The sequence below is a fragment of the Amblyomma americanum genome, chromosome 6 (genome assembly GCF_052857255.1).
Source record: "Amblyomma americanum isolate KBUSLIRL-KWMA chromosome 6, ASM5285725v1, whole genome shotgun sequence".
NCBI classification, from domain to species: domain Eukaryota; kingdom Metazoa; phylum Arthropoda; class Arachnida; order Ixodida; family Ixodidae; genus Amblyomma; species Amblyomma americanum.
The window spans coordinates 108,789,489-108,803,507 of record NC_135502.1 but is presented as its reverse complement, the minus strand read 5'-3'; the positions used below and the strand labels follow the sequence as shown (position 1 = coordinate 108,803,507).

Genomic DNA, 14,019 nt, shown 5'->3' with positions numbered 1-14,019 from the left:
ACCATACCCCCCCCCACAAGAACTACCACTCATTCCTCATCTTTTTTCGTCGTCATCGCGGGACTGGGATGATCTGCCAAAGAACGCATCATATCAGTGCCATCCATTTTAAGAATGCTTTTAAGACCATTGTTGTTTAACTGCCATGTTCATCCCTCATGTAATGCCCCATACCAGGGGCCTTTAAGGCATCAAATAAATAAAAAATAACAAAGTGACAGGTGCCTCTCAAAGGAGGTCCTCCGAAACACTGGCATTGACTCATTTTCCTGACACTATGGTTAATCCAATTTAGCCGTGGTTAATTGCCTTTTATTTTCCACCCCCTGCATTGTCACGCCAGCAGGTACAAGGTGATCAACCACAATGTCACGAGAATCTGTCGACACCGTTGGCTGGAGGGGGCCTTTTTTGAGTGGCATCTGCAGCTTCGTTCTCGAGTTGCATCAGACTATAGATGCCAACATGGAGATTAATTATTATAGGGCCTTTCATCTGCTTAGGCTCCTGCCATAGAAAACAACGTAGCTGAAATGTAGATCATTTGTATTGCAGACCTACTAATGTCTCACTTTAGGTGAGCTCTTTGCTCAGGCTAGACCCAATCTGCAAGACACTGTAGGACCCAAAAAAAAGGGGGCAGGAAGCCTGGACCAAGAGCGCAGCTACTGTCATTTTTATTCACTCCTGACAAAAACGCAAGTCAGCCAGCCACCTAACGGGAACACTACGTCAACACTACTAGAGCTACACCAAGCTTCAAGGCTACATCAGTGCAAATAAGCACTGGTGCAGTAATAAGGGCAAAAATGAGGCATTAGTTTATTAGTTGCTTGGCAAATGTCAGCAGAAACCCAACCCGCATGAAAACTGCTGATGCAGATCAACTGACCGTTCCTCGGTGCAGCGCCATCTGAATCTTTTCAAGGTCGGAGATGGCACACCAGCACTCTGCTATGAGGCACTTCTGTGTCACGTCCAGGTTGAACAGATTCAGGGCATGGTAGATGGCCTTGATCTTCCGCACCTTAATGAACCAGTTTCTGATGTTCTTGGCAGCGGCGACTAGCACCCGGTGCCGGTGGTCCTTTGTCTGGCCCAGCACCTGTGGAGAGTGCAAAGCAGACCATTTCCCATGAACACTGCTCAGTTGAGTTTTCCTTCAGTACAGGAAATGAGCCAAGAACAAAAATTTTACAAACTGCGAGTTCAATCAAACAAGGACTAAAACTACACGTCTTACAATGGCTGCACATGCAATCATGTACCACATCAACCATCATACACAGAAGCATGGCAGTACATAGAACTGGTCTCCGGTTAACAAAATATTAGAGGAGAGCTGTATGACAGTTTTCATGCACTAGAGGCGAGCAAGTGTGCACTGCCTGCATCAAGCAGGAGGAGAGCGGAAAACCAAGACAATTTTTTAACGATGGCAAATGATGAGCTGCTTTCAGCTGATATATAGTCAGCAGTGATGAAAGGGACTAATTTGAACACACAGGGCTGTGTGGACAATGAATGATCCCTTCCTAAAGTGCTTGCTCAAAATTGCTCACAGATGTTTATCATGGTATGACCACTTTTAAAAGTGACAGTCTGCATGTAGACGCACTAGGCCAGCACTTACGCACCGTGTTCAGGTCTTCAATGCGGGTCATCACGCCAATAGACATCTCCCTTCGATCGGCTGGCGTCTCTGGACAAGGGTAGAGGGTCGCACGAAACCTGTGCAATAATTTCAGGTTAAACACTTTCTGACCTAAATGAGCCAAGGAATACTGATTACAAGCAGACGACAGCAGTTTAACTGCTATACATCACTACTTTGGTCGGCATTCTCTGTAAGCAATTTGAAAAACCACTATGAAACAGCGGGTTAAGTAAACTACAGTGTACTCAGCATGCTAGTACTGCAGACCTCCAATGATTTCAGATAATTTCAGACAACGCAAGAATGACACCTTCTCCATCTGTGATGAGGCCCATCTCTGCATGATTCCCCATGTGTGAAATGTCGAAAGTCTTGACATATGTGATAGCCTGAATATGCTGCTATTGTGATATGTAGTATATTATGGAACATATAAGTGGCAAAGGCTATCATGCACCAAATACAGGACAAACATGCCGTTTGAGATAGAGGAACAAAGTAAAATATGTTGCACTTTGTTTAAAACATACAGTTCTTCTAGAATTCCAGAGAGACTTGTTTAGTATCTACAACTGCATTTCTCACAGACTGAATCTACATAAGAAAGCAATGTCATAAATCACACGAGATACTCTTACCTTGTTTTCTAGAGTTTTGCACATGAAAATATAATCTGGTTTACTGTCAAGTCTCTACATGATTCGCATATATAGTTTATTCTTGCTCTGCAGGCATGCAGCCTTGTGTGCATGTCCAATGCATGACTTTCATGCTCCCAAAAGAGGCCTCACAAGGTGCGGCTTGTTTGATTGATTACCCATGTACCCTGTAACTGCTATGAGACAAGTTTGCTCTCTCGATTTCACCGTTGCAAGCTTGTACAACACAAGTGTCAGTATTCAATAACTGTCGATCTCTCCACAGCACTAGGAATCCGAAACCTACCCTCCCTCAACAGGACCAAGTTATCTCGGGTGGGGGTGGGGGTCACCGCTTTAATGCAGAGAAGCAAAGGCTGTTGCAGGTGTTAAAGAGTTGCAGTAGTATGGTAATTGGAGGGTGTATCGGTGACCGCTAAAACTGTACGATGCACGCCAGCCAGTTTGGCAACGTGCTCGGGCACTTCCGGTGAGCGGGCAATAAACGGCAGTTGTTTCATGGCTATCGCACGTGTCGGTCTCCTGTATACATGGTGTCAGAAGTGACCAGTTCCCGCGCCAAAAAAAAAAAAAAAAAAAAGACGGAGCTTCTGTCTCCAGAGCCGTTAAGTTTCGGACAACTGGACTCGATTCAAGCAACGGGTAGAGCTCTACTTCATCGCCACTGAGTCAACAGAGCCAGGACGACAACGCAGCAACGCCCAGAAAGCCGCCATTTTGCTTCACCTTGCCGGTCAAGAGGCAATAGATGTTTACAACACCTTCGATCTTACCGCTGAAGACAAGAAGGACTACGACAAGCTAGTGCAAGCTTTTGAAGCCTACTGCCTACCTCAGAGCAATGAGACGTTCGAGCGCTACGTGTTCCGGAACCGCACGCAAGCCGAAGGTGAGCCGTTCGAGCAATTCTATCGAGACCTGCAACTGAAATCCAAGACCTGCAATTTTGACAACCTTCGGGAATCGATGCTGCGAGACCAAATAGTGTACGGCACATCTAGTAAGACGTTGAGGGAAAAGCTTCTAGCCAAAAAGGACTTGACACTCACCACAGCCGTCGAGTGGGCAAAGGCTGAGGAAATCACTGCCGCACAAAGCAAAGTGTGGAGTGAAGACAAAAGCGTCGACGCAGTGGGTGAAGAGAAAAACAAGCATCAGCAGCACAGGAACGATGCGCTGGGTTGCGGCTGAAAGTCGACACCGGCGCGCAGGCCAACCTGCTGCCGCGCGGTCTGTTTGAAGCCCTGGGAACCAAGCAGCAGCCAGAGCCAGCCAGGGCTGTACTACGCAGCTACGGCGGGAATGAAATCGTGCACATGGGAAAGGTATGCCTCCTGGTTCGGATTGGCGCCGACACTCGACTAGTGGAATTCTTTGTTGTGAAGAAGGGCCATCAAGCGATCTTGGGACTGCAGGCTTGTGAGCAGTTTGGTCTTGTCAACAGAATCAGAGCAGTAAAAAAAGATGAGGCTTTGTCCGAGTGCGTTCGCCGGCAGTATCCCAAGTTGTTCACGGGCATCGGAAAACTGAAGCAGGAATACAGCATGACTCTTCAAGATGGCACCCGTCCAGTCGCCGAGCCAGCCCGGCGGGTACCTCACGCAATTCGATCGCGGCTGAAAGAGGAGCTTGATCGCCTGGAGGCTGCAGGAATCATTGCCAAGGTGCGAGAGCCATCTGACTGGGTAAGCCCACTTGTTATTGCTCGAAAGAAGAACGGCCAACTTCGCGTCTGCATGGACCCCAAAAAAGTGAACGAGGCTTTGAAGAGGGAACACTTTCAGCTTCCGCGCAGGGAAGAGATCGAAAGTGAACTGGCAGGAGCGAAATATTTCAGCACGCTTGACGCCAATAGTGGATTCCACCAAATCCCGCTTGATGACATGTCCTCGAGAATTTGCACATTTAGCAGTCCATTTGGTCGTTACCGGTTCCTAAGGCTGCCCTTTGGTATTTCATCGGCTCCAGAGATATTTCAAAGAACAATGACAGAGATTTTCGACGGTCTACCAGGGGTACGCATCTACATCGATGACATTTTGGTTTGGGGTGCCTCATGGGAAGAGCACCAGGAGAGACTGTACAGAGCCTTGGAAACGGCCAGTGCTGCTGGCCTAACTCTTAATTGGGACAAATGTAGGTTCGGAGTGAAACAGATCGACTTCCTTGGAGACAGAATAAGTGAACAAGGCATCAAACCAAACCCAGAACTGGTAGAGTGCCTAGCCCATTGCCAGAAGCCGGCTACGAAAAAGGAAGTCCAGAGGCTACTTGGAGCAGTCAACTATTTCAGCAAGTACTTGCCGAACTTAGCAAGTCAGACAGAATCACTTCGTGGTCTGTTGCGGGAGGACTCTGTCTTTGAATGGACTAGAGCGCACAACATCGAGTGGGCCCGTCTAAACGAAATGCTCACGCAAGCTCCTGTACTTGCTATATTTGATCCATCTTTACCTACAAAGCTGTGCACTGACGCATCCGCCTTTGCATTGGGTGCAGCCCTTTCCCAGCAGCATGGTAGCAACTGGCGGCCTGTAGGCTATGCGTCAAGGGTCCTGACAGAGACCGAGCGCAGATACGCACAGATTGAAAAGGAAGCCCTTGGAATAGTGTTTGGCTGTGAGAAGTTTAATGAGTTTGTCTTGGGCCGAAGAATCACTATAGAAACCGATCACAGTCCATTGATATCTATCTCGAAGAAAGGACTCTGAGACATCCCGCCTCGACTTCAAAGGCTCTTCCTGCGACTGCTGAAATACGACTACCTGTTGCAATTTGTTCCTGGGAAGAAACTGGTTATTGCTGACACTCTTTCCAGGATGCAAGGGAAACGCTTGTCAGATAACTTATCAGATGACTTGGAAATACCCGCCATAAGTGTCTTGGAGGACCGGGTGAGCAAGAGAACAATGGACAAATTGAAAGATGCCACGGCTAGGGACCCGGAGCTGCAGCAAATCATGGCAAAACTGCAGGCGTCACAGTCTTTGAACGGGGAGTGGAAAACGCACACCAGTGAACTGTCAGTGGTGGAAGGTGTGTTGTTGAAAGGTACCAAAGTTGTCATTCCTTCCGAGCTTCGAAAGAAAATGCTTTGTCGGTTGCATCGAGGGCATCTGGGCATAGCGAAATGCACATCACGAGCACGCAGCCTCATGTACTGGCCCAGGATGGCAGCTGAAATAAGAGAAATGGCGGAGCGGTGTCCGACCTGTCAGATACATGCTTACAAACAGCCTGCTGAACCTCTGCTGTTACGGGATACGCCCAGTCGCCCATGGTACAGGGTGGGAGCCGACTTATGCGAGCATGCTGGGAAGCATTACCTTGTTGTGTACGATGCCTACTCTAACTATCCGGAGGTGGAGGAGTTGAACGGCACCACAACTACTGAGGTCATAAACAAACTATCTCGGATATTTGCATGTTATGGCATCCCCCACGAGGTCTGCACTGATGGAGGTCCCCAATTCACAGCCAAGGAATTTAAGGAATTTGCAGTGATGTTTGACTTTGAACACATCATTTCCAGCCCTTATTATCCGAAATCGAATGGACTCGCGGAGAAAGGCGTACAAATAATCAAGAGGCTACTCAAGAAGGCAGGATCATCAAAGGAGGAGTTTTGGCTTGGCCTCCTCAACTATCGTGCGTCTCCGCTGGAAGACGGTGTCTCACCATCCAAGTATCTCATGGGTCGCGACAGCAGAACGCCGCTCCCGGACCCCTGCTCGGATTCAGCTCAGCAGCTCTCAAAACCTCGAAAACATAAGCAGGATACGAACAAAGGACAGCAGCTCCCGCCATTACAGCCTGGAGACAGCGTTCGGATTAGGTCTGGAAGCAAGTGGGGCACAAAAGCTATAGTTTTAGATCTTGTGGCCCCCCGATCATACAGAGTAATAACAGAGGATGGAAGCGAATTTAGAAGGAACCGTCAAGACTTGTGAAAAACGAGAGAGATTTGCAACCCAACATCACAACAGCTTCATCCTACAGGACGCAGCGCTGGAGACGTGGAAAGTCGCCCAGTGTTGCAGAGAGCGACAAGACCCCAACAGGCCCTCATGCGTGTTGACACTCCGTTATAGAGTGCAAGATCAACAGCCCCAGCAAGGGAGCTGTGTACACCACCTAGACTACTAAGACCGCCTACAGCATCCTCGCCAGCAGCAGGAGAAAGGGGTTCCGCGGAGTTCGTTCCTCTCACACCCCCTAGACCAGCTGGAGCGTTGGGGGCAACCGAACCAAGCGTGTCGCCCAAGCAACAAACAGGAGAGCGGCCAGCGGTGCAACCTCAAGGGGGAGCAGCAGAGACTGCTACAGAACACACTACATCCTCTGGACCGACTAGAGTGGTTGGTGCAGAACTAAGACGGTCCTCAAGACTCAGAAGGCCTCCCCGCCGGTTGGCCCACCAGAATTAAGGCGCCCCGTCCTGCATATCACCTGCTCCCTATTGTGAAGGACTTACTCTGTAGTCACCTTCTCAATGTTTAAAGAAAAGAGGATGTATCGGTGACCGCTAAAACTGTACGGTGCACGCCAGCCAGTCTGGCAACGTGCTCGGGCACTTCCGGTGAGCGGGCAATAAACGGCAGTTGTTTCATGGCTACCGCACGTGTCGGTCTCCTGTATACAGAGGGTAAAGGAGTAGCACCAATCTAGACCATAATGTGCCAAAAAGTCAGTAAAAATAAGCCAACAGCAGAGGCAATTTCTTCACATTATCAAAGGCATCAGAACTACTACAACAGTGTTCGTGCAGTTCTGAAAGGTTCACCATCACCTGTCCTTTCTAGAATACGAAGATGTAAAGAGGCTGCAGTGTTTTAAGCCCATGCTGAGTGATTAGCTTTGGTTCTAAGTTTAGGGGAATCTCCCCAAGTGGAGCAGATTAGCAATAAGACAGTAATTACTCAATGGCATCCCTCCAAGTGCAGCCATAAGGCTACGAAGGAAAGCAATACAGCTTCTACAGAAACTTCGCAGTTGAAAAAAAATTAGTCTTGGTCAGAGGTTTGAACTCGGGACCTCAGCGGGGCAGCCGTTTTACCATTTAGCTAACCAAGACTGATAGCATATGATGAACCAAGATTGATTTTTTTTAACAACAATTGATCAATAGCAAGAAAGTTAAGTAAGACACCACGATAACTCGGGAGTCTTGCATGTCCAGGCTTTGAAATCAGCTCCATTTGGAGCTGGCATAAAAACTCATCTCTCACCCTTCACAGATCTTCTTCACTCGTGTCTTTAGCTGCTCTCCTTGGAAGAAGATGATGAAGACTATCTTGTAGACTTGATCGCTCTGGGTCAAAAGAATATAGTATGCTTAAGAATGCTCTAATGTCAACACCTGTTCCTCGTACCATGACACAATATAATAGTTTTAGTCTAGTCACCTTTAAAGCACAAATGGGTATTTCATCTAAGATGCTGTGCAATTTTTAAAAATTGGCAGTTAGAAGAGCGCTTTGTTTTGGCATAGCATTGCCAGTGGTGTAGCACATCAGAATATAGCTAAGATGTTCTAATAAGTAGGCTGGACAGCCTGCATTGCTTTGATAGCTTTTAACTATTACTGTTAGTCTCCGTACTTACTGAGAGGCATGTGGCCCACTGTAAATAATATTCATATCAGTTTTTAGAATTTCGAAAATGCAGTTACCCCTGGCACTGTGGCCTAACAAATTTTGGCTGCATCGAGCCAAAATACATGTGCTTACGAGAAGCTTGCAGGCAAAGCAACCCCTCCAGCTCATGTAACTTATTGAAATAGCCAAAATATGTAGGACCCCAGAGCCAAGAGTAACTGCATTTTCGAATTTCTAAAAATTCATATGCAGATTAATTATGGTGGGCTATGCATCTCTACATAAATAAGGAGTCTAACTAAAGGTTAAAAAGTTAATTTCTTAGTAACAGTTAACCAGCCATCTAGTCTGCACATCTTAGCTGTATTCAGATGCGCAACACCACTGACACTGCTATGTCAACAAATGCAACCTTCAAACTCAAAAAGCCTATCTTTAAAAATAGTAGAAAATCTTAGGCGAAACATTTGGTATAAAGTGACTGTACAGCCCAATTTTCTGATGGTTAGCTTGTGCCAAATGCTGCAAACGATTACTTTTAGCTCAATTTTTCTACATGCCATTCTAGTTAGCTAGAATTCCAAATAAAAATGACATCAAAACAGGCTCTGCTACAGTGCACACAATATAAACGCATTAGTAAAGCCCTATAGACAACCATCAATCACATAAGCAGTCTACGAGCATAGTGAAAAATGAGTGCGAACACAAGACAGCCCATAAAGAGACCCTTAAGGAACAGCGGTCTTTGTTGGTTGCCTTGTGTTTGCGCTCAGCTTTCATTTTAGGAATGCTAACACAGCACCTGCTCCATTTTATTGCCTGCAGCAAAGGATGAAAAAAAAAAATCCGAACTACTCACAGTGACTGGGTCCTCCAGTGGCGTCTCGATGGCTGTCTGACGAAGGAACACGTTGCCACGACACACTCGCCACAACATTCGCTCAAATGACGGAAGCCGGTCCCGTAGAACCACTCCGGCCACGAACCTGGCCGACGCAAGCACCGTGGCAGCAGCAAAACACACAACACCATCAGCACACACACACAAAAAAAAAACTACGCTCGATAAAAGGGCACTGAGGAAATGCACTACAAGCATAGGAGGTCTCATTACACCCTACAAAAGTGAAAAAAAATAACTCACAGGACGGTTACAACTATGTAACACAAGATTCAGCGATAGCTGTTTAGGAATTTAGTTTGGGGGATATTCTGAGGTAGAAAAGATAATGATCTCATATCACACTGGTGTAGCGGTCAAGTGATGCACCCCATAGTGATGCATAGTGCCACCCATAGGCTCATGAGACCCAGGTTGACCAGCGTAACCAGTAGGTGCTAGCGCACCCACCGGTTATGCCGACAGCAATGGCAACGAGAATGCCAGGGATAGGCACCTAACAGCCATCACTGTAAAAAAGCCTGAAACACCATCAGCCTGGAGGGAAGTAGTACTTGAAACACAGCTTAGGGAAACATTAAATGAATAAATAATTCAAAGCTTTTAGCTCCTGTACAAGAGACTAAGATTAGGAATGCAAAAATTACAACATAAAAGATGAAAAAGGGCAGTTCACGCGACGGCAGGTCATTATTTAATCTCCCTCCAACAGAGTGCAATTTTCTCGATCTCTTTCCAGTTTGGTCCCTCAAGACAGGAATTCCAGATTTTCATCACAGCAGTATCATCAGGCTTGTTTTGAGCATGCTTTTCTTCACTCCCTTAATGAGGCCCTTGGCTCTCTTCAGTTAATAACCATTCTGAAAAGCTGTAAGTCTGAAATGCAATTAATATCCACATAATTCCTCCATATCAGAACAGCAGTGTTATCTCAGAAAGCTGTGGAAAGGCCTTTCCCTGAAACTAATATTTTTTTCACCATGCATGATGCAGATGAGTCATACATAGTTTGTGTGGCACTGAACCAACTATGGAGCTGCCAGTAAAGTGACTTGCCTACATCCATGAACTGCACCCACCACTAAACCAGCCGCACATTTTGGTACCCCTGTCATACGGTATGTATCAGTGGCCACCACATTAACAGTAGGATGATAAACCAATGACAAAAAAGGTCAGAAACACTCTGGAACGCTTTGGTTAGGCTTCCAAAAAAAAAAAAGGACAACGTGCAATATGGGACAGAAATCAACGTGGTACTGTGCTCACTTTATTTTTTTTTTTCCTGGTACCAACAGTCTGCTTGTTTATGTCATGTCATGCCATTTACATGGCAGATAATGCAAATTTTGGCATCCATCGCTACCCTGCCCCCACTGGAGCAAAGCACGCACATCAATAGGACATCAATATATGAACACACATCAGAACACACAGTCGATTTCAGCATGATGAAAGCAAATTCTGGTTGGAAAAGAACAGCACCAAACAGCAACGCTAACAGGTACATAAAAACATTTCATCAGCATTCAAAACAATAAAATTAAAAATTAAACGTTTAATTTTTAAAGATGGGAATATGGAAGGAAGCACAAGTGTGCTGTCAGACTAGCATCGAGATTGTGCTACACTGATGAATTAAGCTTCGAGTAGAATAGACTCAGGGGGACAAAAAAAAAAACAGTTTGAGCAAATCTCTAAATAGAGTCCAGAGAAGAGTTTCTGGGCACTTGTAGACATTCGTACTTGCTTACATATTTAATTTAATACTGGATTCGGGCGTCTTTCCTGAAAAAATGAAATGTGCCAGGGTTTCTGTAATCTTCAAGGGCGGCGACCCAAACTTGGCAACAAACTATCGCCCAATTTCAGTCCTCCCTGTATTTTCTAAGGCACTAGAAAAAATCATTTTTGCTCGTATAACTAACTTCTTTAACAAAGAAAACATAACAAATGCACAGTTCGGTTTTAGGAAGGACAGATCGACGGAAACTGCTTTACTAACATTAAAAGTAAATATTTTACGAAACATAGAAAGTAATTTGTTCTCGTTGGCTGTTTTTATAGATTTCAGCAGGGCTTTTGACTGTCTGGACCATAACATTCTTCTATCCAAAATACAAGCTTACGGGATCCGCGGCACGTGTCTAGCTTTGCTGAAATGCTACCTCAGCAACAGGTTTCAGAGAGTGTTTGTCAAAAACTGCAGCTCATCCCTTTTTCCGATAAAGAGTGGCGTACCCCAGGGAAGTGTGTTAGGTCCGCTGTTGTTCAATACATAAGTTAATGACTTGGTGAATATTGATAATACAGTAAAACTAGTGATATATGCTGATGATAGTACTATTCTTATTTCTGGCCCAAATGCTGATGGTTTAATCATGCAATGTAATGAATTTTTAGCTAAGCTATCCACATGGTCCAGGTTAAACAGACTTCAAATCAATTGCACTAAAACTAAAGCTATTATATTCCACACTAAAAACAAATAAGTTGAAATAAATCACACTATAACCTATGAGCACCAAGAAATTGAAATCGTTGACAAAAATAAAATATTAGGTGTACATTTTTCCTCACATCTAACCTGGGATGCTCACATTGATCACCTTCGTAAAAAACTTTCCTCGATTACAGGAGTTATATCGCGCTGTCGTACTGTACTTCCACCCAAGATAAAACTTCAAGTACATCATGCTTTGTTTAACTCTCATTTAAGATACTGCAGTCTAGTTTGGTGCACAACCACAAAAACCAATTTAAATAAACTCCTGGTTTTACAGAAAAAAATCATCCGTTACATAGCAAATATTGAGCCCATGGAAACTACAAAGGGTGCATTTGAATCATTCAATATCATAAGTGTAGACAAGTTGTATGAATTTCGCCTATTACAGTCAATCTACTTTTCCTCCCCTGAAGTTACTAACCTTCTAAAGTCCTTGGCATCCTTAGAGCGACGAAATATTAGCGTGCAAACAAGAAATGTTGATGCGCGGGCAGTTCCTCATTTTCATACATTTTATAAATATCAGTCACTTACCCATAACCTCCCTACAATACTAAACAAATATAGACACACAGTGGGCTTGAACAAAAAACAATTACATTCCTGTTTTGTGCAGTTGTGATCCATTAATTTTTGTTTGTTGTTTCTGCGTATGTGCTTTTCAGTTGTTTTATTTTTGTTTTCAGTTCATTACTGGTAGCTTTATGCGATTGACATCATTATTACCTGTCACAGTAACTGTTTTATTATTTCCCTATTACTGTCTACCTATGTACTATTCATCTATTATGTTTCTATTCTTTACGCTGCTGCCTTGTAATGGTCTCTTGGGCCTCGTCAAGCTTTTGTGTAGCTTTTAGCCCAAGAGACCATCCAGTTGTCTTCTGGAAATAAAGATGTATGTAAAGATGTATGTATTCTGACAGAATTTGACTCATAAGAAACTGAGAAGTCAGATCAAATGACACAACACATGACTGCACTGTTCAGCAAGGCTTGACTGCCCAGTGAGCCTTGTGCACATTTTACATTAAAGCCACATAACAGTTGTCAAATCCTGAGAGCAGAATTTCAGCTAAAAAGTTTTTGATATAGAAATAAGTTTATGTAGTTTTATGTGCGTAATGATATTTCTGTGCAGCCCCATTTTTGTGACAGGTCATTGATAAAAATCTTGTCCAAAGAGATCATTATCACAGCACAGGAGAGGCATTTAAGATAAATTAGGTTGTGTTAGGTTAGCCAGGAGAGAACATTTGAGAACAATGGTCGGTAATGCACGTAGCACATAGTTTGTCATATTCTGCTATTTTATTACAGTAACAGTTTTTTTCAGTAACATGCAGCACATAAACATTTCGACATGATGTTAGGCCGCCGTGCTTGTACAGGACAACAGAGAAGTTGTCATAGAAGGATTTCCTTGCAAAGCCCTTCTCATTTCTGCTTGCCTCATGACCAGTTCAACCTTGCTAAAAATTTTAGCCACTTCTGTTAACCCATTAATGCCCAGTGCTGCTCAGGAGCAACAGGTGATATTTTTTTCTCTCCAACTATGCCAGCTCTGACCTTTCTGTTGACATCTGCTGTAAGGCAAGGGACAAACTTAACAAAAAAAAGATGTGGCCGTTCTGAAAAATGCACTGAATGAAGCCGGTTGACCAATCTATTGCATTTTCATGACAAAGGTGAGGCGATGAAAGATCGTTAGCATGACAGCAGGGCATTTTACAATCACAAATCTCATTTCAGCCTCTTGCATCATCCATATGGGTTAGCAATAGCTTGCGAACATGAGATCAAGGAGAACAACAAAGAATCTCCTCACTGTGCACTTAAAAATAGAAATTTTTTTCCTGCCACTCACATTCATTTGTAGCAGACCCACTGTACATGACAACTATGCTTTCAAACATCACCTGTGATGCTCAGAATTCCTCATTGGCCAGCACATGGGCCCGGGAGACACAGGAGTGCTGTCCGCACACTTGCTGGTGCACACAGGGGTTCTACCATGGTGTGCGCTCCTACATAGCCAGCTTACCCAAGCCTGAGGGCCTGTCCACCAGCTCTGAGGCCCTCATCTCCCAGCAACATGACGTGCTCTTCCTGGGCACTTGGGTCGTGCATCTGTGTGAAGCGAAGAAAGAGCACTCAGTATGAGCAACACAGTCACATCACACATGCAAGCATGCTTTTTCATCCTTTTGACTCGTCAAAGGGGCAACTCCATCCACTTATCACTCTCAGTAAACATTGATATTCTGTGGCTCTTTTGGCAACGTTAAAGATTGTCCAGCAGTGAGAGATGCACTATCAAGGAGAGATGCTTGAGCTTAAGCATCTTCCCACCAGTAAATTCAAAGTCGTGATGTCCCTACCAAAAGCAACTGGTTGAGGCTGTTTTGAAGTGAATGGCAGTGCAGTGCACCCTCTGGGATCCATGCAGAAAAATAAAGTGCCAACGCACGCATTTTACTCACGAAATCGACCGATGATAGAGAGGCACCCGTATTTTATTTTTTGGCCTTTTTCAGATTTTAAACTTCTGTTTGCAGTACGAATGGTCGCTCTGCAATTAACCACATTACCCTAACAATTCAGACAGACATTTTTTTGGCCCCAGTGTGCATCTAAAGAAGAGAGAAACAGAGGGTGGGGGAAGAACTAAGGAAGAATTCGACATCCCTTGT

General features: G+C 44.7%; 1 protein-coding gene across 4 annotated transcripts in view; it reads right to left on the bottom strand.

Annotated features, from left to right (window-relative positions):
* The window catches only part of LOC144093965 (V-type proton ATPase 116 kDa subunit a 1-like), a 56,357-nt gene that overhangs the window by 32,138 nt on the left and 10,200 nt on the right, over positions 1-14,019 (bottom strand). For all 4 annotated transcript variants that reach the window (XM_077627747.1, XM_077627746.1, XM_077627744.1 and 1 more), the window contains 5 exons: positions 13,371-13,456; positions 8,776-8,902; positions 7,545-7,627; positions 1,638-1,731; positions 893-1,105 (listed from right to left, as the gene is read on the bottom strand). In XM_077627747.1, the coding sequence (XP_077483873.1) occupies positions 893-1,105; positions 1,638-1,731; positions 7,545-7,627; positions 8,776-8,902; positions 13,371-13,456 (603 nt within the window). The remainder of the gene's footprint in view (positions 1-892; positions 1,106-1,637; positions 1,732-7,544; positions 7,628-8,775; positions 8,903-13,370; positions 13,457-14,019) is intronic.